General features: G+C 44.6%; 2 protein-coding genes across 3 annotated transcripts; both read left to right on the top strand.

Annotated features, from left to right (window-relative positions):
• Window positions 1-435: 435 nt before the first annotated feature.
• LOC139572700 (protein ENTREP3-like) lies at window positions 436-22,482 on the top strand. 2 transcript variants are annotated; one of them, XM_071395393.1, is made up of 14 exons: window positions 436-1,949; window positions 2,588-2,644; window positions 2,918-3,025; window positions 3,647-3,763; window positions 8,437-8,544; window positions 8,709-8,869; window positions 15,801-15,900; window positions 16,183-16,255; window positions 16,961-17,264; window positions 17,360-17,700; window positions 18,970-19,131; window positions 19,223-19,404; window positions 19,547-19,693; window positions 19,798-22,482. In XM_071395393.1, exons 1-14 carry the CDS (start codon window positions 1,719-1,721, stop codon window positions 20,047-20,049), a joined length of 2,343 nt encoding a protein of 780 aa, XP_071251494.1. In that variant the 5' UTR covers window positions 436-1,718; the 3' UTR covers window positions 20,050-22,482. The 2 variants fall into 2 exon arrangements, with proteins under 2 accessions (XP_071251494.1, XP_071251495.1); XM_071395394.1 differs by having other exon boundaries at window positions 443-1,949; window positions 19,063-19,131.
• Window positions 22,483-22,872: 390 nt separating this feature from the next.
• On the top strand, window positions 22,873-26,871 carry LOC139572699 (farnesyl pyrophosphate synthase-like). The gene is made up of 10 exons (XM_071395392.1): window positions 22,873-23,053; window positions 23,739-23,894; window positions 24,054-24,194; window positions 24,288-24,368; window positions 24,577-24,699; window positions 24,782-24,870; window positions 25,027-25,099; window positions 25,187-25,264; window positions 25,350-25,484; window positions 25,646-26,871. The coding sequence occupies exons 1-10, from the start codon at window positions 23,051-23,053 to the stop codon at window positions 25,838-25,840; spliced, it is 1,074 nt and encodes a 357-aa protein (XP_071251493.1). The 5' UTR covers window positions 22,873-23,050; the 3' UTR covers window positions 25,841-26,871.
• Window positions 26,872-26,890: the final 19 nt, after the last annotated feature.

Genomic DNA, 26,890 nt, shown 5'->3' with positions numbered 1-26,890 from the left:
GCTTATACTTTAATTTTCTCCGAGTGAATTGCATTTTGGTGCATCACTCTTGCCTGTCCCACTAAAATAGTGTATCTCAGCTTACAGGAATCAGTGCATTGTCCCCCACTCTCCAAACCTTCACAGTTTCATGAATAAGTCTAACAGCCCTCCCCCCAAAGAGCATTGCTGCATTTTTACACTATGACAATACCAGCTGGGCAAAATGTGTCCTTTAATGGCTTACATAAATGTTCTTGTTGAGCCCCTCGCCATCCTTCCCCCTGGTATGTATAGGCCTATATAAGAGATGAGGATAGAACCAAAGTGAAACATAATGTAACATACAGTCAGTCCTATAGTGTGAGACGTGTATAATAGTGAACTACAACTGCCTATAGTCCTGGGACTACAAACTTCCTGGAGGCCGCACAGTGCAGTGAAATCCTATCTGATTGGCTGGCTGCAGTAAGCCTTGAAGGTGGGTGCCCCTCCCGCGCAGCATCAGCACCAGGACACCCGGGCTTTGCCGCATCCTCCACGCGCGTCTGGCGTGCCTTTTCGTCACATGACGACTTGTCGGTTTACAAACACTAGGCATTCCTTTCTTTTGCCTCTATGGTGAAGGAGAGAGAATGGAGGGGTGGGGTGATGGTGAACGGGAAAGAGAAGAATGATCATCAGCAAGGCTTTTTGACTTGGGAAACGGATGTGTGTGAAACTGGAACCGATCGCTTGAGGTGTGTGTGACGTATAATTCGGTGCAGTGAGGTAGATGTCCGGGATATACACGAGCAGAACGGGATGCCCGCGTGACTGCTGCAGGGAAGAGAGAAGAGGACAGAGGGGGGTGAGTTTGTGTGGTCCACCGCAAAACTCCCACGGAGGTAAAAGATGGAAAGAGGAGGAATAGCAAATGAAAACAGCATAAACGTGCCGAAGGCTCAAGGAGGATGGACTTTCTATCATTTATTTACGTTTACTTTCGACGGATTTAAGTAATTTCTTAACCTGAACGGTTTGCAGACCGGACCGATTAAGATCTGACCAAGAGCTATCTCTCTCATCCTTTCGATAGGTCCGGTAGTCGGACCTTCGTGAGGACAGGACAACTCGGGCCTTGTTTCGATGCTTGTTCCTCGTCACCTTGACAAGATCCAGACCCACTCACCGCCCTACACAATACATGTGGTTTCTCATTACCGTAGAAACAACGGGATATGTGATGCTTAATAACGGGTGCTGCTACAGGACTGCGGCCTCGGGGCTCCGCCCACCGCAATGCTATGGGCCTTAGGAGGTAGAGATATTGAGAGAGAGGAACAGAGGAACGGAGCTGTGTGTCGTAAATGCATTCAGGTTCTCAAGGATTAGCCCTAGGTATTTTTCTTATTTTTTCCCTCACGTGAACATGTTGAAGTTTGTCTGGGGTGCAGATGTAATAGGACATATACACTCTGCTAAGCAGCTATTGCTGTTTTCATATGCTAAATAGCCCAGTCTTCTGAGTTGAGAGTTTTTGGAAACTACACTGTGGCGCGTCAGGATCGAACCTTGGCGATTGCACAACGCGCTTTGTCATCTACCAATTGACTACGCCGGGCCAAAGTGAAAAGGGGGCGATTTTTTTCAAAGCAACAAACTCTCCATCTTTCTTTCACACACACACACACACACACCGCATATAGGCCTACACACGCACACATACACAGACTCACCACTCTCCACACACACCAGCCATGCCATCCCCGTCAGACTCCAGCAGTGTAGTGTCAGCCTCTGGGTCTAGGGGCTGGTCAGATAGCTGCCGGGGCATGTCTGGCCGTCAGGGTGGGGCCAAACTGCTGCTGTACCTGGGGCTGTGCCACTTGGGCCTGGGGGCCATGGTCCTGGCCTTCTCCTTCACCAGCATGGCCTTCACATCCTCAGCCCGCGTCCGACAGTCCTGCCCCTTCTGGGCCGGCTTCTTTGTGAGTATCCTGTGGGAGCATCTCTAAATGGGCTGAATCACTACCTTTCCTTCATCTGCACTGATGAGGAGGGACTATCCTGGAAACCTAAATATCATGTTTAGCAGGATAATCATAAGTCCATTATGCAATGGAGGAACATAATCTTAATGCAAAAAAAAATGATTTATATTTTACAGATGTGGGAACTTCATTTGATCACTATTTCATGCAAAGCATGAAATGCAAACTTGTAGTGTATTTGAGTTTTTCCACTTTGAAATTTCTGGCTTGATTTGCCCTAACTGAAAATATATCAACCCCTACAAAAATATCCGCAAATTATAATTCACATAATAATTCACATTTCCTTTTGCGGCAGGATTATTGTCCAAACTGCACCAAACTGGCTCAAATGAAGATCCTACATCTGTATGTGAAACTCACCCCTGAAAAGAAAGAAGGCTGTTTTATAGGTGAAAGCAATATGGAGAATGTCTCTGTCAGATGGAGTGCAGATGGAGGAAAGGATACATGGAGAAGAAACCTCTTCAGAATATTGAAATCATCCCCATATTTCCTGGCTGTGGTTGATTGTGTTCTAGATATGATAGTTGATGAATGTATTTTCCTTACTGTAATGTGTGTGTTGTGCTTAGGTTGTGGCATCAGGGTTAGTTGGACTTATCTCATGGAGAAGACCCCTCACTCTGGTGGTGAGTAGTACACAAGTGTCTAATTTTATGTCTATGGTGTGTGTGTGTGTTTGTTTGTGTGTGTGTGTATGTTTGTGCGTGTATATGTAACTGACCAACCTGCTACCTGATTGGAACACAGGTCATCTGCATACCGAGCCCACCGAGCTACAGCCTATAGGCAGCTAGAACAATTATTTAGGTCACAGCCAAGGTTACTCATCCCGTGTGTAGTTCTCTGACCCCCTACGTGTCTCCCTCTTCATGTGTCCCTCCCCATGTCTCCCTCTCCAGGTGTCCCTCTTCATGCTGCTGTCTGCTGTGTGTGTCATCCTTAGTCTGGCTGGATCCATGCTCTCCTGTCAGAACGCACAGATGGTCAAGTCACTCCTCACCTGCCAGGTATGTAGGGAAAGGGGAAATGGGTTGTACAACTGAATGCATTCAACCAAAATGTGTCTTCCGCATTTAACCCCTCTGAATCAGAGAGGTGCACACAGCCCTGTGGAGAGTATGTGTGGGTGGGTGGGGTGGGGGGGTCGCATTTAACCCCTCTGAATCAGAGAGGTGCACACAGCCCTGTGGAGAGTATGTGTGGGTGGGTGGGGTGGGGGGGTCGCATTTAACCCCTCTGAATCAGAGAGGTGCACACAGCCCTGTGGAGAGTATGTGTGGGTGGGTGGGGTGGGGGGGTCGCATTTAACCCCTCTGAATCAGAGAGGTGCACACAGCCCTGTGGAGAGTATGTGTGGGTGGGTGGGGTGGGGGGGTCGCATTTAACCCCTCTGAATCAGAGAGGTGCACACAGCCCTGTGGAGAGTATGTGTGGGTGGGTGGGGGGGTCGCATTTAACCCCTCTGAATCAGAGAGGTGCACACAGCCCTGTGGAGAGTATGTGTGGGTGGGTGGGGTGGGGGGGTCGCATTTAACCCCTCTGAATCAGAGAGGTGCACACAGCCCTGTGGAGAGTATGTGTGGGTGGGTGATGTGTGTGTGTTAATTCTCAGTGTGTGTTTTTTGCAGGTGGAGAATGGGTTGTGTGTGTGTTGCGCCCCAACACACTCCTGCTCTATAAACGAGGAGGAGACCTTGGTACTCTACCTAAACGCAGACTGCCACTCTGTCAGACATCAGCTCAAGGTGTGTGTGTGTTTAATGACAGCTGAGTGTGTGTGTGTGTGTGTGTTTAATGCCAGCTCAGTGTGTGTGTGTGTGTGTGTGTGTGTTTAATGACAGCTCAGTGTGTGTGTTTAATGACAGCTCAGTGTGTGTGTTTAATGACAGCTCAGTGTGTGTGTTTAATGACAGCTCAGTGTGTGTGTTTAATGACAGCTCAGTGTGTGTGTGTGTGTTTAATGACAGCTCAGTGTGTGTGTGTGTGTGTGTGTGTGTGTGTGTGTGTGTGTGTGTGTGTGTGTGTGTGTGTGTGTGTGTGTGTGTGTGTGTGTGTGTGTGTTTAATGACAGCTCAGTGTGTGTGTGTTTAATGACAGCTCAGTGTGTGTGTTTAATGACAGCTCAGTGTGTGTGTGTTTAATGACAGCTCAGTGTGTGTGTTTAATGACAGCTCAGTGTGTGTGTTTAATGACAGCTCAGTGTGTGTGTGTTTAATGACAGCTCAGTGTGTGTGTGTTTAATGACAGCTCAGTGTGTGTGTTTAATGACAGCTCAGTGTGTGTGTTTAATGACAGCTCAGTGTGTGTGTGTTTAATGACAGCTCAGTGTGTGTGTTTAATGACAGCTCAGTGTGTGTGTGTGTGTTCAGTGTGTGTGTGTTTTATGACAGCTCAGTGTGTGTGTGTTTAATGACAGCTCAGTGTGTGTGTGTTTTATGACAGCTCAGTGTGTGTGTGTTTAATGACAGCTCAGTGTGTGTGTGTTTTATGACAGCTCAGTGTGTGTGAGTTTAATGACAGCTCAGTGTGTGTGTGTTTAATGACAGCTCAGTGTGTGTGTGTTTAATGACAGCTCAGTGTGTGTGTTTAATGACAGCTCAGTGTGTGTGTTTTATGACAGCTCAGTGTGTGTGTGTTTAATGACAGCTCAGTGTGTGTGTTTAATGACAGCTCAGTGTGTGTGTGTTTTATGACAGCTCAGTGTGTGTGTGTTTAATGACAGCTCAGTGTGTGTGTGTGTTTAATGACAGCTCAGTGTGTGTGTGTGTTTAATGACAGCTCAGTATGTGTGTTTTATGACAGCTCAGTGTGTGTGTTTTATGACAGCTCAGTGTGTGTGTGTTTAATGACAGCTCAGTGTGTGTGTGTTTAATGACAGCTCAGTGTGTGTGTTTTATGACAGCTCAGTGTGTGTGTTTTATGACAGCTCAGTATGTGTGTGTTTTATGACAGCTCAGTGTGTGTGTTTTATGACAGCTCAGTATGTGTGTGTTTTATGACAGCTCAGTGTGTGTGTTTAATGACAGCTCAGTGTGTGTGTGTTTTATGACAGCTCAGTGTGTGTGTTTTATGACAGCTCAGTGTGTGTGTGTGTGTGTGTGTGTGTGTGTGTGTGTGTGTGTGTGTGTGTGTGTGTGTGTGTGTGTGTGTGTGTGTGTGTGTGTGTGTGTGTTTAATGACAGCTCAGTGTGTGTGTGTTTAATGACAGCTCAGAGTGTGTGTGTTTAATGACAGCTCAGTGTGTGTGTTTAATGACAGCTCAGTGTGTGTGTTTAATGACAGCTCAGTGTGTGTGTTTAATGACAGCTCAGTGTGTGTGTGTTTAATGACAGCTCAGTGTGTGTGTTTAATGACAGCTCAGTGTGTGTGTTTAATGACAGCTCAGTGTGTGTGTGTTTTATGACAGCTCAGTGTGTGTGTGTTTAATGACAGCTCAGTGTGTGTGTGTTTTATGACAGCTCAGTGTGTGTGAGTTTAATGACAGCTCAGTGTGTGTGAGTTTAATGACAGCTCAGTGTGTGTGTGTTTAATGACAGCTCAGTGTGTGTGTGTTTAATGACAGCTCAGTGTGTGTGTTTAATGACAGCTCAGTGTGTGTGTGTTTAATGACAGCTCAGTGCGTGTGTGTGTTTAATGACAGCTCAGTGTGTGTGTGTTTTATGACAGCTCAGTGTGTGTGTTTAATGACAGCTCAGTGTGTGTGTGTGTGTTTAATGACAGCTCAGTGTGTGTGTTTAATGACAGCTCAGTGTGTGTGTGTTTAATGACAGCTCAGTGAGTGTGTGTTTAATGACAGCTCAGTGTGTGTGTTTAATGACAGCTCAGTGAGTATGATTAATGACAGCTCAGTGTGTGTGTGTTTAATGAAAGCTCAGTGTGTGTGTTTAATGACAGCTCAGTGTGTGTGTGTTTAATGACAGCTCAGTGTGTGTGTTTAATGACAGCTCAGTGAGTGTGTGTTTAATGACAGCTCAGTGTGTGTGTTTAATGACAGCTCAGTGTGTGTGTGTTTAATGACAGCTCAGTGTGTGTGTTTAATGACAGCTCAGTGTGTGTGTGTGTTTAATGACAGCTCAGTGTGTGTGTTTAATGACAGCTCAGTGTGTGTGTGTGTGTGTATGTGTGTTTAATGACAGCTCAGTGTGTGTGTGTGTGTGTGTGTGTGTGTGTGTGTGTGTGTGTTTAATGCCAGCTCAGTGTGTGTGTGTTTAATGACAGCTCAGTGTGTGTGTTTAATGACAGCTCAGTGTGTGTGTTTAATGACAGCTCAGTGTGTGTGTGTGTGTGTGTGTGTGTGTTTAATGACAGCTCAGTGTGTGTGTTTAATGACAGCTCAGTGTGTGTGTGTGTGTGTGTGTGTTTAATGACAGCTCAGTGTGTGTGTTTAATGACAGCTCAGTGTGTGTGTTTAATGACAGCTCAGTGTGTGTGTTTAATGACAGCTCAGTGTGTGTGTTTTATGACAGCTCAGTGTGTGTGTTTAATGACAGCTCAGTGTGTGTGTGTTCAGTGTGTGTGTTTAATGTGTGTGTGTGTGTGTGTTTAATGACAGCTCAGTGTGTGTGTGTTTAATGACAGCTCAGTGTGTGTGTTTAATGACAGCTCAGTGTGTGTGTTTAATGACAGCTCAGTGTGTGTGTGTTTAATGACAGCTCAGTGTGTGTGTTTAATGACAGCTCAGTGTGTGTGTTTAATGACAGCTCAGTGTGTGTGTGTTTAATGACAGCTCAGTATGTGTGTGTTTAATGACAGCTCAGTGTGTGTGTTTAATGACAGCTCAGTGTGTGTGTTTAATGACAGCTCAGTGTGTGTGTTTTATGACAGCTCAGTGTGTGTGTGTTTAATGACAGCTCAGTGTGTGTGTTTAATGACAGCTCAGTGTGTGTGTGTGTTTAATGACAGCTCAGTGTGTGTGTTTAATGACAGCTCAGTGTGTGTGTGTGTGTGTGTGTGTGTGTGTGTGTGTGTGTGTGTGTGTGTGTGTGTGTGTGTGTGTGTGTGTGTGTTTAATGACAGCTCAGTGTGTGTGTTTAATGACAGCTCAGTGTGTGTGTTTAATGACAGCTCAGTGTGTGTGTTTAATGACAGCTCAGTGTGTGTGTGTTTAATGACAGCTCAGTGTGTGTGTTTAATGACAGCTCAGTGTGTGTGTGTGTGTTTAATGACAGCTCAGTGTGTGTGTGTGTGTGTGTGTGTGTGTGTGTGTGTGTGTGTGTGTGTGTGTGTGTGTGTGTGTGTGTGTGTGTGTGTGTGTGTGTGTGTGTGTGTGTGTGTTTAATGACAGCTCAGTGTGTGTGTTTAATGACAGCTCAGTGTGTGTGTTTAATGACAGCTCAGTGTGTGTGTGTGTGTGTGTATGTGTGTGTGTGTGTGTGTGTGTGTGTGTGTGTGTGTGTGTGTGTGTGTGTGTGTGTGTGTGTGTGTGTGTGTGTGTTTAATGACAGCTCAGTGTGTGTGTGTTTAATGACAGCTTTGTGTGTGTGTTTAATGACAGCTCAGTGTGTGTGTGTTTTATGACAGCTCAGTGTGTGTGTGTTTAATGACAGCTCAGTGTGTGTGTGTGTTTAATGACAGCTCAGTGTGTGTGTTTAATGACAGCTCAGTATGTGTGTTTTATGACAGCTCAGTGTGTGTGTTTTATGACAGCTCAGTGTGTGTGTGTGTTTAATGACAGCTCAGTGTGTGTGTGTTTAATGACAGCTCAGTGTGTGTGTTTTATGACAGCTCAGTGTGTGTGTTTTATGACAGCTCAGTATGTGTGTGTTTTATGACAGCTCAGTGTGTGTGTTTAATGACAGCTCAGTGTGTGTGTGTTTTATGACAGCTCAGTGTGTGTGTTTTATGACAGCTCAGTGTGTGTGTTTTATGACAGCTCAGTGTGTGTGTTTAATGACAGCTCAGTGTGTGTGTGTTTTATGACAGCTCAGTGTGTGTGTTTTATGACAGCTCAGTGTGTGTGTGTTTTATGACAGCTCAGTATGTGTGTGTTTAATGACAGCTCAGTGTGTGTGGCGTCTATATTCTCTGAGAGTATGTGGGCTACATTTTCTGATGTCGACAATAATTTATGCAGATGATGTAAGCAGAGCATAATATAATAGCCAAGGGACCTGATGCACGCTGCAGTATGTATACATTATTACAAACAGTAACCAAACTGCTCCTAACTGCCCTGGCCTCCTGACTGTGTGTTACGTGCTGATCTCCTCTCCTCTGTTCCAGGACCTGTTGTTCAGTGCTTATGGTCTGAGTGTCCTCTCCTCTGTTCCAGGACCTGTTGTTCAGTGCTTATGGTCTGAGTGTCCTCTCCTCTGTTCCAGGACCTGTTGTTCAGTGCTTGTGGTCTGAGTGTCCTCTCCTCTGTTCCAGGACCTGTTGTTCAGTGCTTGTGGTCTGAGTGTCCTCTCCTCTGTTCCAGGACCTGTTGTTCAGTGCTTGTGGTCTGAGTATTCTCTCTACCATCATCTGTACTCTCTCTACTGTCACCTGTAGTATACACATCTTCTCACTGGACCTAGTGCACCTGGTGAGTCTACGCACACACACACACACACACACACACACACACACACACACACACACACACACACACACACACACACACACACACACACACACACAGAGACAATATTTTCTTTATCCATCCCTTATGATTTCTCCCCTCCTCTATCTCTGTTTGTTTCTCTCTAGCTCGCCCCGCACCGCTCTCGCTCCGTCAACCCAGAATGCACCACTCCTCAGGACGCCTTCCTGACCAACATCATGGACTTTGAGGAGTTTGTCCCGCCCATTCCTCCGCCCCCCTACTACCCCCCTGAATACACCTGCAGCTCTGAGACAGACGCACAGAGGTAATAACACACACACAGGTAGCCTGAAGGTTAGAGCGTTGGGGTTGCTGGTTCGAATACCAGACCTGACAAGGTGATAAATATGTTGCTGTGCCCTTGAGCATTGCACTTAACCCTAATTGCTCCAGGTGCGCTGGACAATGGTGACCCTGGCTGTGACCCCACTCCCTGCGTGTGTCTCAGGGGGAGTTGGGATATGTTGACCCTGGCTGTGACCCCACTCCCCGCGTGTGTCTCAGGGGGAGTTGGGATATGTTGACCCTGGCTGTGACCCCACTCCCTGCGTGTGTCTCAGAGGGAGTTGGGATATGTTGACCCTGGCTGTGACCCCACTCCCTGCGTGTGTCTCAGGGGGAGTTGGGATATGTTGACCCTGGCTGTGACCCCACTCCCTGCGTGTGTCTCAGGGGGAGTTGGGATATGTTGACCCTGGCTGTGACCCCACTCCCCGCGTGTGTCTCAGGGGGAGTTGGGATATGCAAGAAACACATTTGTTACAGTTTTTCATTAATTGCTAACAAGCATTGGTCAATACTGAAGCCACTTTTTCAAAACTCTTCACACAGTTTGCATTACCAACATGCATCTTGGCCAAACACTTAATCTCACCTCCAAAACTCACTCAAACCACCAAAACACTTCATACATGTCTCGAAATAAGCTCGTTTGACCATAACACTGGCAACAGTTCTCACTCAGAAAGCATAACGTTGTCACTCATAACACACTGACCTCAAAACACTAACAGGGACCATTACATACATTATGAACTTTTCTCTTTGAAGTTTGAATGGTTTGTCACATAAATCAGTATTTCATTATAGAATAAGAATAACACATTTTCACTTTATTGACTACTAAAATATATGGAACACGAATGAATCAGAAATGCAGCAATTTGCTTCAATAACCTTCATTTTTTCTATATCTTTGCAAATAGTAATTTACTTATAAAAAATAAAAAGTTGAAACAAAAAATCAAATTCCAGAAATTCCAGGGCTGCAATAATAATTACAAAAAACCATCATCAACATGTATAGTATTATCACTCATACTGTACAGTACTGTGAGGGTTCTAGTTCTCATCAACATGTAGTATAATCACTCATACTGTACAGTACTGTGAGGGTTCTAGTTCTCATCAACATGTATAGTATTATCACTCATACTGTACAGTACTGTGAGGGTTCTAGTTCTCATCAACATGTATAGTATTATCACTCATACTGTACAGTACTGTGAGGGTTCTAGTTCTCATCAACATGTATAGTATAATCACTCATACTGTACAGTACATACTGTACAGTACTGTGAGGGTTCTAGTTCTCATCAACATGTATAGTATAATCACTCATACTGTACAGTACTGTGAGGGGTCTAGTTCTCATCAACATGTATAGTATAATCACTCATACTGTACAGTACTGTGAGGGTTCTACTTCTCATCAACATGTATAGTATAATCACTCATACTGTACAGTACTTTGAGGGTTCTAGTTCTCATCAACATGTATAGTATAATCACTAATACTGTACAGTACTGTGAGGGTTCTAGTTCTCATCAACATGTATAGTATAATCACTCATACTGTACAGTACTGTGAGGGTTCTAGTTCTCATCAACATGTATAGTATAATCACTCATACTGTACAGTACTGTGAGGGTTCTACTTCTCATCAACATGTATATTATAATCACTCATACTGTACAGTACTGTGAGGGTTCTAGTTCTCATCAACATGTATAGTATAATCACTCATACTGTACAGTACTGTGAGGGTTCTAGTTCTCATCAACATGTATAATATAATCACTCATACTGTACAGCACTGTGAGGGTTCTAGTTCTCATCAACATGTAGTATAGTCACTCATACTGTACAGTACTGTGAGGATTCTAGTTCTCATCAACATGTATAGTATAATTACTCATACTGTACAGTACTGTGAGGGTTCTAGTTCTCATCAACATGTATAGTATAATCACTCATACTGTACAGTACTGTGAGGGTTCTAGTTCTCATCAACATGTATAGTATAATCACTCATACTGTACAGTACTGTGAGGATTCTAGTTCTCATCAACATGTATAGTATAATTACTCATACTGTACAGTACTGTGAGGGTTCTAGTTCTCATCAACATGTATAATATAATCACTCATACTGTACAGCACTGTGAGGGTTCTAGTTCTCATCAACATGTATAGTATAGTCACTCATACTGTACAGTACTGTGAGGGTTCTAGTTCTCATCAACATGTATAGTATAATCACTCATACTGTACAGTACTGTGAGGGTTCTAGTTCTCATCAACATGTATAGTATAATCACTCATACTGTACAGTACTGTGGGGGTTCTAGTTCTCATCAACATGTATAGTATAATCACTCATACTGTACAGTACTGTGAGGGTTCTAGTTATCATCAACATGTATAGTATAATCACTCATACTGTACAGTACTGTGAGGGTTCTAGTCCTCATCAACATGTTTAGTATAATCACTCATACTGTACAGTACTGTGAGGGGTCTAGTTCTCATCAACATGTATAGTATAATCACTCATACTGTACAGTACTGTGAGGGTTCTACTTCTCATCAACATGTATATTATAATCACTCATAATGTACAGTACTGTGAGGGTTCTACTTCTCATCAACATGTATAGTATAATCACTCATACTGTACAGTACTGTGAGGGGTCTAGTTCTCATCAACATGTATAGTATAATCACTCATACTGTACAGTACTGTGAGGGTTCTAGTTCTCATCAACATGTATAGTATAATCACTAATACTGTACAGTACTGTGAGGGTTCTAGTTCTCATCAACATGTATAGTATAATCACTCATACTGTACAGTACTGTGAGGGTTCTAGTTCTCATCAACATGTATAGTATAATCACTCATACTGTACAGTACTGTGAGGGTTCTAGTTCTCATCAACATGTAGTATAATCACTCATACTGTACAGTACTGTGAGGGTTCTAGTTCTCATCAACATGTATAGTATAATCACTCATACTGTACAGTACTGTGAGGGTTCTACTTCTCATCAACATGTATAGTATAATCACTCATACTGTACAGTACTGTGAGGGTTCTACTTCTCATCAACATGTATATTATAATCACTCATACTGTACAGTACTGTGAGGGTTCTAGTTCTCATCAACATGTATAGTATAATCACTCATACTGTACAGTACTGTGAGGGTTCTACTTCTCATCAACATGTATAGTATAATCACTCATACTGTACAGTACTGTGAGGGTTCTAGTTCTCATCAACATGTATAATATAATCACTCATACTGTACAGCACTGTGAGGGTTCTAGTTCTCATCAACATGTAGTATAGTCACTCATACTGTACAGTACTGTGAGGATTCTAGTTCTCATCAACATGTATAGTATAATTACTCATACTGTACAGTACTGTGAGGGTTCTAGTTCTCATCAACATGTAGTATAATCACTCATACTGTACAGTACTGTGGGGGTTCTAGTTCTCATCAACATGTAGTATAATCACTCATACTGTACAGTACTGTGAGGGTTCTAGTTCTCATCAACATGTATAGTATAATCACTCATACTGTACAGTACTGTGAGGGTTCTAGTCCTCATCAACATGTATAGTATAATCACTCATACTGTACAGTACTGTGAGGGTTCTAGTTCTCATCAACATGTATAGTATAATCACTCATACTGTACAGTACTGTGAGGGTTCTAGTTCTCATCAACATGTATAATATAATCACTCATACTGTACAGTACTGTGAGGGTTCTACTTCTCATCAACATGTATAGTATAATCACTCATACTGTACAGTACTGTGAGGGTTCTAGTTCTCATCAACATGTATAGTATAATCACTCATACTGTACAGTACTGTGAGGGTTCTAGTTCTCATCAACATGTATAGTATAATCACTCATACTGTACAGTACTGTGAGGGTTCTAGTTCTCATCAACATGTATAGTATAATCACTCATACTGTACAGTACTGTGAGGGTTCTAGTTCTCATCAACATGTATAGTATAATCACTCGTACTGTACAGTACTGTGAGGGTTCTAGTTCTCCCTCTCTTCTGCATTTGGCCACAAGTTCTCATCAACATCACATCTTATGTCTTCTCTGGTGATGCATCTTGGAAAGTATCTTCTGGAATATCTAATCCAACCCTGGCAGTCTTCAGGAGAAGTGTCTCCACACCCCGAATACTTCTGGCCCTTCCTTGGACACTGTGTTAACTAACCTCTAGACAAGCTTCAATGCCATACAACTCTCCTTCCGTGGCCTCCAACTGCTCTTAAATGCAAGTAAAACTAAGTGCATGCTCTTCAACCGATCACTGCCCGCACCTGCCCGCCCGTCCAGCATCACTACTCTGGACGGTTCTGACTTAGAATATGTTGACCACTACAAATACCTAGGTGTCTGGCTAGACTGTAAACTCTCCTTCCAGACTCACATTAAGCATCTCCAATCCAAAATTAAATCTAGAATCGGCTTCTTATTTCGCAACAAAGCATCCTTCACTCATGCAGCCAAACTTACCCTCATAAAATGACCATCCTACCGATCCTTGACTTCGGCGATGTCATCAATAACATAGCCTCCAACACTCTACACAACAAATTGGATGCAGTCTATCACAGTGCCATCCGTTATGTCACCAAAGCCCCATATATTACCCACCACTGTGACCTGTATGCTCTCGTTGGCTGGCCATCGCTTCATACTCGTCGCCAAACCCACTGGCTCCAGGTCATCTACAAGTCTCTGCTAGGTAAAGCACCACCTTATCTCAGCTCAATGGTCACCATAGCAGCACCCACCCGTAGCACGCGCTCCAGCAGGTATATCTCACTGGTCACCCCCAAAGCCAATTCCTTCTTTGGCCGCCTCTCCTTCCAGTTCTCTCTCTGCTGCCAATGACTGGAACAAACTGCAAAAATCTCTGAAGCTGGAGACTCATATCTCCCTCACTAGCTTTAAGCATCAGCTGTCAGAGCAGCTCACAGATCACTGCACCTGTACATAGCTCATCTGTAATTAGCCCATCCAATCTACCTCATCCCCATACTGTATTTATTTATTTATCTTGCTCCTTTGCACCCCAGTATCTCTACTTGCACATTCATCTTCTGTACATCCTACCATTCCAGTATTTAATTGCTATATTGTAATTACTTCGCCACGATGGCCTATTTATTGCCTTACCTCTCTTATCCTACCTCATTTATATATATAGATTTTTCTACTGTATTTTTGATTGTATGTTTGTTTATTCCATGTGTAACTCTGTGTTGTTGTATGTGTCGAACTGCTTTGCTTTATCTTGGCCAGGTCGCAGTTGTAAATGAGAACTTGTTCTCAACTAGCCTACCTGGTTAAATAAAGGTGAAATAAATAAATAAATGTATTGAACAGACATCTTACCTGGACATATTGATACGGGAGTTCTCTCACAGGTTCACCGTTTCTCTCAAAAGGTCCAGTGTACAACTGCTTCATCCTTATCTTATGCTTATGTTTTTATCTTATGGACTCTGGCAATTGTCGTTGTGCTGACCATATTCACATTCCCAAAAGTTATAGTCTGCCAGCACTCTGTCCCGAATTTCCCACAGTTTTATTGCATTGTTGCCAACTATCATGTCAACAATGGCAATTTCCTGCCCATCTGATAATATTCTGCCTCTCCCTCCTGTGGGAGGCAACATTTGGATCCTACTGAAAAACAAAAAACAATCAATATATTTCCAAATGTCAGTACATGTAAAAATGTGAACATACTGTATTGTATTGTAATATGTAGTTCAAGAGAGACCATGGTTTACAACATGGTCAATAATTGTGGCCCTTATCTCATCAGAGACCACCGCTCTAGGTCTTCCTATCCGTTGTCCTCCACGCATTCTCCCTCTCCCTGTCACTCTTCTTTCCCCACCAACCTGTCTTCCTCTCCGTTGTCCTCCACGCATTCTCCCTCTCCCTGTCACTCTTCTTTCCCCACCAACCTGTCTTCCTCTCCGTTGTCCTCCACGCATTCTCCCTCTCCCTGTCACTCTTCTTTCCCCACCAACCTGTCTTCCTCTCCGTTGTCCTCCACGCATTCTCCCTCTCCCTGTCACTCTTCTTTCCCCAACAACCTGTCTTCCTCTCCGTTGTCCTCCCTCTCCTTGCCACTCTTCTTTCCCCACCAACCTGTCTTCCTCTCCATTGTCCTCCCTCTCCTTGCCACTCTTCTTTCCCCACCAACCTGTCTTCCTCTCCGTTGTCCTCCACGCATTCTCCCTCTCCCTGCCACTCTTCTTTCCCCACTAACCTGTCTTCCTTGATCCATGTTTCCAAACTAAATCATTCTGAAGCCGTCCTCTTTTGTCTGTTAGGTAGCGAGACCAAAAACAGGACACTTGGGTAGGCTTTCAGCTGAAATTGCAATCAGCTGTGTTTGGCATTATTAAATATTCTGCTGAGTTTTTCTATGTTTCAATCTGGTTACTGCAGAAATGCACAGCATTTGCCATCATTCTGTTTTGAATGTGTTTTTAACAGTTTTGGAAACAGTGTGTTAGCATTTGAAAACGTGCTGCAAATATATAGTTTTACAGTTGGTGGAGTATGAATGAGAAAAGAGTTCATGGATTTTGGAGAATTGATGCATTTTGTGTGAAAGCAATGAAAAATTATTCACAGTTTGGTCCAAATACATTTCTGTGTCGCTGACTGTGTGAAGAATGTTTTGTTTTGACCAATGCATGTTAGCAATTGGAGAAAAAAACGAAACACTTGTGTGTAACAGGACAAATATATATATTATTATTACACACACACTCTAGCATTTGTAAATAGACAATAAAATCAGTCTTCATTGTTTGTCTGTGTATCTATATGTCCTCAGTATCACCTATAACGGGTCGATGGAGAGTCCAGTTCCTCTGTACCCCACTGACTGTCCCCCTCCTTACGAATTAGTGATGGGACAGAGAGCAGCTAGCCAGGTCAGTGGGGGAATCTGGACGTGTGTGTGTGTGTGTGTGTGTGTGTGTGTGTGTGTGTGTGTGTGTGTGTGTGTGTGTGTGTGTGTGTGTGTGTGTGTGTGTGTGTGTGTGTGTGTGTGTGTGTGTGTGTGTGTGTGTGTGTGTGTGTGTGTGTGAGAGAGAGAGAGAGAGAGAACGTGCTAAGCAGGAATACAGGACAATTGCCTGTGTGTGTTTGTTTGTTTGTGTGTGCATGCGGGTGTGTGTGTCTATTAAACACATGTCCGGTGTGGTTGTCTTTAGGCCACGGTATTTGACAGCCATGGGAACGAGCTGTCTGGAGAGAGGGCCACATCCACTGCTTTCAGCGGAGAGGGTGAGAGTCACATACTGTATGCTACATTCTGTTCACTTCAGCTCTATTATCATGGTTTTACCAGTCTGGTATTGAATGGAGAGTTTCCATGAAGGGCCCATTGACTCTGGTTCTTTACCTACAGTTCAAGTCAGAAGTTTACATACACCTTAGCCAAATACATTTCAACTCAGTTTTTCACAGTTCCTGACATTTAATCCTAGTAAAAAAAAAATCTGAGTTCTTGGCTGATTTCTTTTGATTTCCCCATGATGTCAAGCAAAGAGGCACTGAATTTGAAGGTAGGCCTTGAAATACATCCACAGGGACACCTCCAATTGACTCAAATTATGTCAATAAGCCTATCAGAAGCTTCTAAAGCCATGACATCATTTTCTGGAATTTTCCAAGCTGTTTAAAGGCACAGTCAACTTAGTGTATGTAAACTTTTGACCCACTGGAATTGTGATACATTGAATTATAAGTGAAATAATCTGTTTGTAAACAATTGTTGGAAAAATTGCACAAAGTAGATGTCTTAACCGACTTGCCAAAACTATAGTTTGTTAACCAGAAATTTGTGGAGAGGTTGAAAAACTAGTTTTAATGACTCCAACCTAAGTGTATGTAAACTTCCGACTTCAACTGTAAACAGGCAACACTGCCAATTCATAAATTTAGCCTAATATAAACAAGTAAATGAACCGTCTCCCTCCCTCCCTCCAGTCTCCATGGACAGTGGTTCTCTGTTGATGTCGGAGATCATTGACATCCCAGATGACTCCTCACCTTCAGAGGACTCCTGCCTCGTGGGGGTGAGGGCTAGGGGGGAGAGAGGGAGCACCGGGGGAGTGGAGAGGGGAGACGGGGGAGAAGGAGGGGAGTATGTGAGCTTCCGTGGCCCCCCTCCCCAAGCCCCGGAGAGTCCCCTGGTAGAGAGTCCCCTGGTGGACCCCAGGGCCAGGCGATGCTACAGAGGAGAGAGGTCCAACTCCTGCTCCTCGTCTAGCACTGCTACAGCTACATACAGGTAAATACAAGGACAATCACACACACAGTTCACAGCCACTGTCTTACAGCTCCTTCTCAAAAGAGAACAACCCTCCCTCTCCCCCCTCTTTGCAGGTCTCCAGTGTTGAGGCGACAGGCTATGTTGGCCAGTAGTTGTTCCCAGTTGGAGCTGCTAGGGGGCGCCACCTCTCACCAGCGCTCCTCTATCCTAGAGAAACGAGTCGGGCCTTGCACCCCTTTACGACGCGGTTCTGCCTCTGCCTCTGCAGCTCCTCCCACTTCCTCATCCTCAGCTGTCAATCAGCAGGGTGGTCAGGGCAACGGGGTGCCCCTCCCTCTACAGCCGTTGTACCTGCGTCGTCAGGGCGGAAGGAGCGAGGGGGGGGGTAGTGACGGGCTTCTGCCCCTAGTGAGGTCACACAGTGAGCCTGGTCTCAGCTTTTCTGCTGATACTGGTGGGTACACACACACACACACACAACACACAACACACATGTACAGACATCCAGTGTTAGTGATTTACAACTCACACTATGAACACACTATATAACACACTATATAACACACTATGAACACGCTATGAACACACTATATAACACACTATGAACACACTATGAATACACTATATAACACACTATGAACACGCTATGAATACACTATATAACACAATATGAACACTCTATGAATACACTATATAACACACTATGAACACGCTATATAACACACTATGAATACACTATATAACACACTATGAACACGCTATGAATACACTATGTAACACAATATGAACACTCTATGAATACACTATATAACACACTATGAACACGCTATTATATAACACACTATGAATACACTATATAACACACTATGAACACGCTATATAACACACTATGAATACACTATATAACACACTATGAACACGCTATGAATACACTATATAACACACTATGAACACACTATATAACACACTATGAACACGCTATGAATACACTATATAACACACTATGAACACACTATGAATTCACTATATAACACACTATGAATACACTATGAACACACTATATAACACACTATGAATACACTATGAATACACTATATTACACTATGAACACGCTATGCAAGAAAGACGTGGTGATAGTTTGCATTTCATATCTATATCATACCTCTCCTCTTTTCCCTCCCTCTCTCCCTCTCTCCTCTCTCTCTCCCTCCCTCTCTCCTCTCTCCCTCTCTCTCTCCTCTTTTCCCTCCCTCTCTCCTCTCTCTCTCCCTCCCTCCCTCTCTCCTCTCTCCCTTACTCTCTCCTCTTTTCTCTCCCTCCCTCTCTCTCTCTCCCTCTCACCTCTCTCCCTTACTCTCTCCTCTTTTCCCTCCCTCCCTCTCTCCTCTCTCTCCCTCCCTCTCCTCTCTCCCTCCCTCTCTCTCTCCCTCTCACCTCTCTCCCTCTCTCTTTCCTCTTTTCCCTCCCTCTCTCCTCTCCCTCACTCTCTCCTCTTTTCCCTCCCTCCCTATCTCCTCTCTCTCTCCCTCCCTTTCTCCTCTCTCCCCTCCCTTTCTTTCATCTGACCTCTCTCCCTCCCTCCATCTCTCCTCTCTCCCCTCCCTCCCTCTCTCCTCTCTCCCTCCCTTTCTCCTCTCTCCCTTCCTCTCCTTCCCTCCTTCTCCTCCCTTTCTCAACTCTCCCTCCCTCTCTCATCTCTCCCACCCTCTCTCCCTTCTCCCAGCTCCTTATCTTCTCTCCCCTCCCTCTCTCCTCTTTCCCCTCCCTCTCTCCTCTCTCCTTCCCTCTCTGCTCTCTCCCTCCCTCTCTGATCTAGTTGACTTCAGTGGGGGCTCAGTGGGCAGTAAAGGAGTGAGGGAGAACTCTCAGACCTCTACAGACACAGGTGAGAAGGTAAAGGTTAGCGGTTAGAGAAGGCAGTATTGACCACCTTTGGGTTAGACACTACAGATTATAGTTTCTGTCTGTCTACCCAGGTCCGTCCTCCGAGGCATGCCTGCTGCCCCGCTCCTCTCTGGTGCCCCTCTCAGCCCTCCTCCCCAGGAAGGGCAGTGTGAAGGCAGCCACCATGGGGCGCACCTTGCCCCTCTCCAAAGGCCCCGCCAACTCTCCCTTGCACCTGCCCAAAGAATGCAACCGCTCTCTTGGGGACCTCAAGGTGTGGCTTAATGGCTGAAAAAGACTAATAACAGCAGCCATAAACACTGCAAAGATACTTATATCTAGAAATGGACATATTGTATGTAGAACGATTATGCCAGGTCCTCATTTCTCATCCTGTCTCCTTTTCTTCCTGTCAGGTGACGAGGGGGTTGGTGGCTCGCTTCCTGCAGCGCTCCAAACGGAACCTGGCGTCCGCCGCAGAGCATTCTGGGAACACGGGACAGGGTCAGAAAAGGAGAGGCGGAGTGGAGGGCAACGGGACAGGCCATCTCCCTTTAGAGCAGGTAACACACACTGACACATATACACACATACAGTAAATACACACACACTCACACACACATACAGACACACACACTCACACTAGTGTCTGTCTGTCTGTCTCAAGGTGTTACGTAACTCCTGGGGGGCCAGCCAGGGATCCCACCCGCCACACCCTCATCACCGTGGTCACCACCACTCCCATAGCGACAGCCGCCACAACCGCCGTCATAGCAACCAACCCCCTGTGACGGAGGGGATCCACTTGCGCAGCTGCGGCGACTTAAGCTCCTCCTCCTCTGCGTCGCTATGGCGATTACTGACGGCCAACCCCCCTCACGGGTCATCAGGGGCACTGTACACAGAGTCAGCCCTGTGAGAGGGGGAGGAGCGAGGAAAGATGGGAGGAAAAGGAGAGGAGGCAGAAAGTGTACCCACACAGAGGAGAGTGGAGGCATGGTATGGTCTAATGAAGAAGAGATACAAAGGGAGGAGGAGAGGTGGAGGATGGCGGGATGAGTTAGACAGGGGAGAGGAAGGATGAAGGAACAGGCTACTAACATATCCTGATGGGTGGTGGAGGGAGTCAGCACTATGAGGAGGGAACGACTGGACCTTTGCTACAGCCTTGTTCCAATACTTTCAACATGCATCCTTCCTCTTTCCCTTCCTCCTTCCCTCCTCCTTCCCCTTGGAGCCCTCCTCTGCAGCTGCGCCTGGCCTTCCTTTCCTGAACTTTGACTTCTCAACTAACCTCCTACCTTCAAACTCCACCTAGCCATACTGAACACAACTCTATCTGTCCTCTCCAACTCTCTGGGATCTCTCTCTAACTTCAAGAAAAGAGGATGGAGAGAAGGAGTAGGATAATGAAGTTTCCCCTAGACTCTGAGCTATGGTCAGTTTAGTGTTTCTCCTCCTAATGGTTCAAATCTAGGATCAGTGGAGCATAAGCTGATCCTAGATCTGTGTCTAAGGTAAACACTTTTCTGGAGCTGTGAACATCACTCTCACATGAACCGCATATTCTCATTAAACTGCTCACTCTTTTTCAAAACTCAAATGTACGTTCATTTGTCCAGCTCTTCATCCGGAGCGAAACTCACTTTAAGTGTTCAAGGAACTCACCTTTTTGTCTTCCACTCGTGAAATGGTTAACCTTCCTTTTCTCCTGATGACACTGTAAAATGTACAGAAAAATGTACACTCGTTTTGCCCACTGACAGTGAAAGTTTAATGGCCTGCTAGTGTCGCCGTATGTTTACAATCTTACATCGTTATTATTTTAGTACATTTTTTTGTGGTAAATTTTCTTGAGGTAAAATCAACATGTGATCCTCAACACCCCTGACCTAGTCCATCTCCAAACTGCCTTCAGAAGAAAGGTGCCCCAAACTCAAAACTCACACACCATCTACCCCAAACTCAAAACTAACACACCATCTACCCCAAACTCAAAACTCACACACCATCTACCCCAAACTCAAAACTAACACACCATCTACCCCAAACTCAAAACTCACACACCATCTACCCCAAACTCAAAACTCACACACCATCTACCCCAAACTCAAAACTAACACACCATCTACCCCAAACTCACACACCATCTACCCCAAACTCACACACCATCTACCCCAAACTCAAAACTCACATACCATCAACCCCAAACTCAAAACTCACACACCATCTACCCCAAACTCAAAACTCACACATCATCTACCACAAACTCACACACCATCTACCCCAAACTCAAAACTCACACACCATCTACCCCAAACTCAAAACTCACACACCATCTACCCCAAACTCAAAACTAACTATTACACCTGTCTAAGAAATCATACTCCCAATCTCGGCATTTCCTGTCTCTGAGATGACCTTGGACATAGCGATTTGATTTGTATGTTATGCTACAACCCCCCATAATGTACTCCAAATGAAACAGGAGCCTTGTTCAAATACTACAACTTCCCTCTTTGTGTATCAAATCGTACAAAATAACTAACCTCCCCTAAGAATGACTTTAGCTGCATGTTCTGGCAATGCTTCTTACTTTTCTCCCTTTCTCTCTCTCTCTCTTGCACCCAAAACCTAGTTGCTCTGAGCCTTTGGAAATGTGTTGATGTATAGTGAAGGATCAATGTTGTACTCTTGAACCCAGAGCTGTAGATATACTGAGTTCTAACTAACTATCATCCATGAACTCTGTGATGTGTCTGGCTCTGGCTGAACGGTTATGTATGATAAATTACACCTCAGTATGATTCCAAAAGCACTAAAGAGATTCTTGCAATAAATGTACAGATACGTTCCAGCAAGACTTAGTGGGAACTATGAGAATCTGGATATTATAGTCTGATACTGGAGGTTGGACGACATAAAGCGTGCAGTATTCTTAGAGGACATACTGTCTGGATTGGACTAGAAAGCTGGCTAACCTCAACCCAGTCGGACAAGAGTTATACACTCAATGGCGATATTGTGAAGACTTAAGTTTTGAATATACACACAATTATGTATGTAACTGATTTAAACACAACACACAGATACACATATGCACACACACACACAGACACACAACCACACACACACACTCAAACACACAGAAGCACTGAGCTGTGTTAAAAATGTTGCTATAATTTCTACCTCCTATTTTGCACATTGTATAATTGTATGGCTTGAAGTGATAGAGCCTAACTGAATAAACATATTATTCTCTTCAAATATGATACATAAATGTTCTAATGCAAGAACTTTTAATGCAAGTCATGTATTTCAACATATTGAATAAATTATCCACAACATGAAAGTGTTCATGTGTGTAATGTGTTCAAAATGTGTAGTTAGGCTAAACATTTTATAGAAATGCGCTATTCCATTTTATTCTATTCTTATGGAACCACAGATTTAATGTTGCATATTATATATTGTTTAATGTATTAGACTATTAGCCAAGAAACCTCTAACTCATGCTAAGCAATTGATTGGGTTAATGTACATATTTTGAAGGCAGTTCCTCTCACCACAGACTCTCTAAACATCAGACATGTCCCCCCCATCTAAACTCCTCCTCTTCCGGATTTCTATTGGTTAGTCAGCCCGAAAGCCCATCCTGGTTCGATGGAGTTATCGAATCAAAAGGCTCGATGTCATATGAAGCCTTGTGGTCCCACGGCCCTGCCATCACTCGCGAAGGCTGTCGGGACGTTTAGTTCAGAAGCTATGCAATAAAATAAACGCCAACGTGGTCAAAAACTACAATACACCGAATACCCAAGTTCTGTGTGCGTCATATTCTCCCATTTGACAGGTAAAGAAACACCAGTGAAGAGGGATTTGCCAAACAGACTGTCACTACGAGCAAGGACAAGATAATCATGGTAAGAAGGGCTGCAGATATTGCAACCTAGTGTGTAATTGCTTATCTAGTAATCTATTCATGAAAGGGATCTAACTCTCAGGCTTGATATCGCTCTGTGTCGTAAATGGCTAGCCAGACAAGTTAATAACTATCTGGAGACTAAGCGCTGTCTACTGTAGCTAGGTAACGTTAGCTAGCTAGTTTTGTTCTAGCCAAGGTAACTTGCTATTTTTACTCATGTTAGTGGGCCATCTCTATTATTAGACTTTGTTTATCTGGGTCTTTCGAGATAGTGAACACAGACTGTTAGCTATAGTTTCATCTCAAATTCGTCACATTACTGCAGAGAACAGGCTGTTGAAGCTACTGCTGACAGCGCCGCTGGGATGTTGTTAGCTGTCATTTACTCTAGTTGTGCAGTTTGCTGTAAAGATGTTCACCCTGTCTGCTTGTGTGTGTAATGAGCTTACAGTTTTAGTTAGTTAGCTACATTGGTATAGCCAACTAACTTAGTACTACTAGCTAACAAACTGAGAGTTGTTGTCGTTGACACTGAAATATGTTTCTGTATAAGCATTTTTTTTGGGGGGGGGGTGGGATAAGCACAAACCAGACCTGGTATTAACATGTGATGCTTTGGAAACTAATGCTGTTTTCTATCTCCTTGCCTTTCCCTCACAATCTGAAATGTCCTCTGCTCTCAGGGTGACAGTAGTTGCAGCAACGGGACCCACCACTCGGGGGCGGTGCAGTCAGACCCACAGCTGTTTGAGGCCCAGTTTGAGGAGCTGGTGACCGAGCTCACAGAGCAGGACCTCACAGACTCTGTCCTCGCTGACGCTCTCAACAGACTCCGAGAGGTAGGGGTTGTGAGACCATAGGAATTTAAAAAAACACTCTTTCTCCTTCAGATCTATGAGAAGTGTCTAGGGGTAGTTGCTAGGGTTTGATTTGAGAAATTGAGATGTGCAAAGATGCCATACAACTCATCTCTATTTCTCTGTCTCTCTTTCTCTTAGGTGTTGCATTACAACACTCCTGGAGGAAAAAGAAACAGAGGTCTGTCTGTGATTGGCTCTTTGAGGGAGCTTGTTCCTCCCACTGAGCTGACCCAGGATGCTGTGCGACGGGCCCTGCTGGTTGGCTGGTGCATTGAGCTGGTGAGAGACACACACTCAGTTATTGCATCAATTAGCACTTTGCTGAGGTACCACAGTGAAGTGACTAACACTGACTTTTTATTTCTCTCTCAGCTCCAGGCGTTCTTCCTGGTAGCTGATGACATCATGGATGCTTCAGTGACTCGGAGAGGTCAGCCCTGCTGGTACAAGAGGGTGAGACTGACTAATGTTATCGCTCTCACAAGAATTGTAGTCTAATCTAAAAGCATTGTTATGGTCAGCCAACTGGTTTACCCAAAACTAACTGTAAGCTTACATCAACTTCCATATTGCATCACCTGTCAACATCACCATGTGTCCCTGTTAACGTAGTAGGCTTTAAAGGGTTTGCTCAGTCAGTAACATAGCTGTTGTTTCTCAGGAGAGAGTGGGTCTGGATGCCATCAATGATTCCTTCCTCCTGGAGGGATCCATCTACAGACTACTGCGCAGACACTGCAGGGCACAGCCCTACTACGTACACCTATTGGAGCTCTTCACTGAGGTACACACACACACACACACACTTACACAGCTGACTCTTGTGCTGTAGCTGACTATTGTTTCTCTGTCCCTGTGTGTTTCAGACGTCCTTCCAGACAGAGCTGGGCCAGGCACTGGACCTGATGACCGCTCCTCCTGGTCAAATAGACCTCAACCGCTTCACCATGGAGAGGTTTGTAAGAGAGGGAGGGGGGGGTATAGAGATGGAGGGGTATATGGAGATTTAAGGTACAGGTGATTGGGTGTTGTTGATAGAATGAGTGTATGGCTGTTGGTGTTTGGAAGGGTATAATTTTATTCTTTCTCCCTCCCTCTCCCTCTGTGTCAGATATAAGGCCATAGTAAAGTACAAGACTGCCTTCTACTCCTTCTACCTCCCTGTGGCAGCAGCCATGTACATGGTGAGTGTTTAGTGTTGTAACGTCTGGTCAGTCTCATTATACAAGGTGCAGAAAGTGTAACTTATAGAAATAATGAATCATTCCCAGGCGGGCATCGACAGTGAAGAGGAACACAACAACGCCAAACACATCTTACTGGAGATGGGAGAGTTCTTCCAGATACAGGTGAGACCACAGTGATTCTATGAGACTGACACACACACGAACAATGTCATAACAGCATTGTTTTACAATGTTTCTCTGTTGCCAGGATGACTACCTGGATTGCTATGGCGACCCGGCGGTGACAGGGAAGATTGGAACAGACATCCAGGACAACAAATGCGGCTGGCTGGTGGTGACCGCTCTAGGGGTCATGACCCCGGAACAAAGGGCAGAGCTGGAGGTGAGAGGTCACAGTTGACCATTGAACTGTAAACACACCCAAGTCAAGCCATGATGGATGGACGATTAAGGGAATGAATGCATTTATTCACTTCTTTACAGTAAACTGCTCTGACTAGACTCTCTGGTGAGAAATAATTCACTTTTATTTTCCTCTTCCAGTCATGTTATGGTCGGCGTGACAGTGTGGAGAAGGTGAAAGCACTGTACAACACCCTACAGATGCCCACCCTGTACCACCAATACGAAGACGACAGCTATCAGCGCTTACAGAAACTCATCACGCGTCACGCCCAAAACCTTCCACACGCAGTTTTCCTCAACTTCGCCAAGAAAATCTACAAGAGAAACAAGTGAAGACTATGATGAGGGACTGTTTTTATTTAGTGTGTGTTGCACTGTAGCTGGACTGAGGGCTAGTTGGTGTGGCTGCTTCCATTTCGGTCCCTTGCCTCTTCCCCTTGCTCCTACCCCTTCAGTGAACACCATGGTGTTAAGGGATAGGGCAGGGCTCTCCAACCCTGGTCCTGGAGAGCTACCATCCTGTAGGTTTTCGCTCCAACCCTAATCTAACGCACCTGATTGTAATAAGAGTGGAAACCTACAGGAGGGTAGCTCTCCAATAACAGGGTTGGAGAGCCCTGGGTTAGGTTAAGGGTCTAGGGACCTAAATAGAACAAGGCTTTAGTTTGGACTGCGAGTGAGCCTGGTTGAGATTAGACCAGTCAGTCTTAAACCTGGTCTTTAAGGACCCCTGTGTGTGCCCATTTTGTTCTCCATAATATCATTTTCAATTATGTACAGAATAACTGATTACTCAAACTGGGAATACCATGTCATCAAAAAAGTATGTCTGATACAGAGACAATCTTTTATTTATTGATGATGACGTGAGTATGACATCATGTCACTGTTAGGTACTGTCTGCTCTAGAATCCTGTGGAATTGATGATGACGGCAGGGAGTGACATCATTATTGGTTGATGATCACATCAATCAGGATGACAACCTGGGGCCCTGTTTAGCAGAGGGCTCTGGTCTCTACCGGCAGAGGGCTCTGGTCTCTACCGGCAGAGGGCTCTGGTCTCTACCGGCAGAGGGCTCTGGTCTCTACCGGCAGAGGGCTCTGGTCTCTACCGGCAGAGGGCTCTGGTCTCTACCGGCAGAGGGCTCTGGTCTCTACCGGCAGAGTGAATGGACTAGAGCAGGAAGCTTCCTGAAAGGAACAATCCTGCTGTCTCTCACACCATGTTCTGTCTTTGTATTTTGTTTTCTCTATATCCCTCTGTGTATAATCATCTCTTTCTGTCTAATTACTACTGTACATCTACCTGCTGCTGACAATATGGCATCTTATTGCTTTTAATAAAGAAATGTGACCAACATGGGTTTGGAATTCAGACCTTT

The sequence above is a fragment of the Salvelinus alpinus genome, chromosome 4 (genome assembly GCF_045679555.1).
Source record: "Salvelinus alpinus chromosome 4, SLU_Salpinus.1, whole genome shotgun sequence".
In the NCBI taxonomy this organism is placed as follows: Eukaryota; Metazoa; Chordata; class Actinopteri; order Salmoniformes; family Salmonidae; genus Salvelinus; species Salvelinus alpinus.
The sequence above is the reverse complement of the archived record's forward strand: the minus strand, read 5'-3'. Positions and strand labels throughout refer to the sequence as shown.

Excerpts from the sequence above, each read along its gene's own strand:
- LOC139572699 (XM_071395392.1), top strand. Across the intron at positions 23,895-24,053 it reads CTCTCAACAGACTCCGAGAG|GTGTTGCATTACAACACTCC; the intron begins GTAGGGGTTGTG and ends TCTTTCTCTTAG. Across the intron at positions 24,871-25,026 it reads AACCGCTTCACCATGGAGAG|ATATAAGGCCATAGTAAAGT; the intron begins GTTTGTAAGAGA and ends CCTCTGTGTCAG.
- LOC139572700 (XM_071395393.1), top strand. The coding sequence starts at position 1,719 with ATGCCATCCCCGTCAGACTCCAGCAGTGTAGTGTCAGCCTCTGGGTCT. Across the intron at positions 15,901-16,182 it reads GACAGAGAGCAGCTAGCCAG|GCCACGGTATTTGACAGCCA; the intron begins GTCAGTGGGGGA and ends GGTTGTCTTTAG. Across the intron at positions 19,405-19,546 it reads GCTCTCTTGGGGACCTCAAG|GTGACGAGGGGGTTGGTGGC; the intron begins GTGTGGCTTAAT and ends TCTTCCTGTCAG.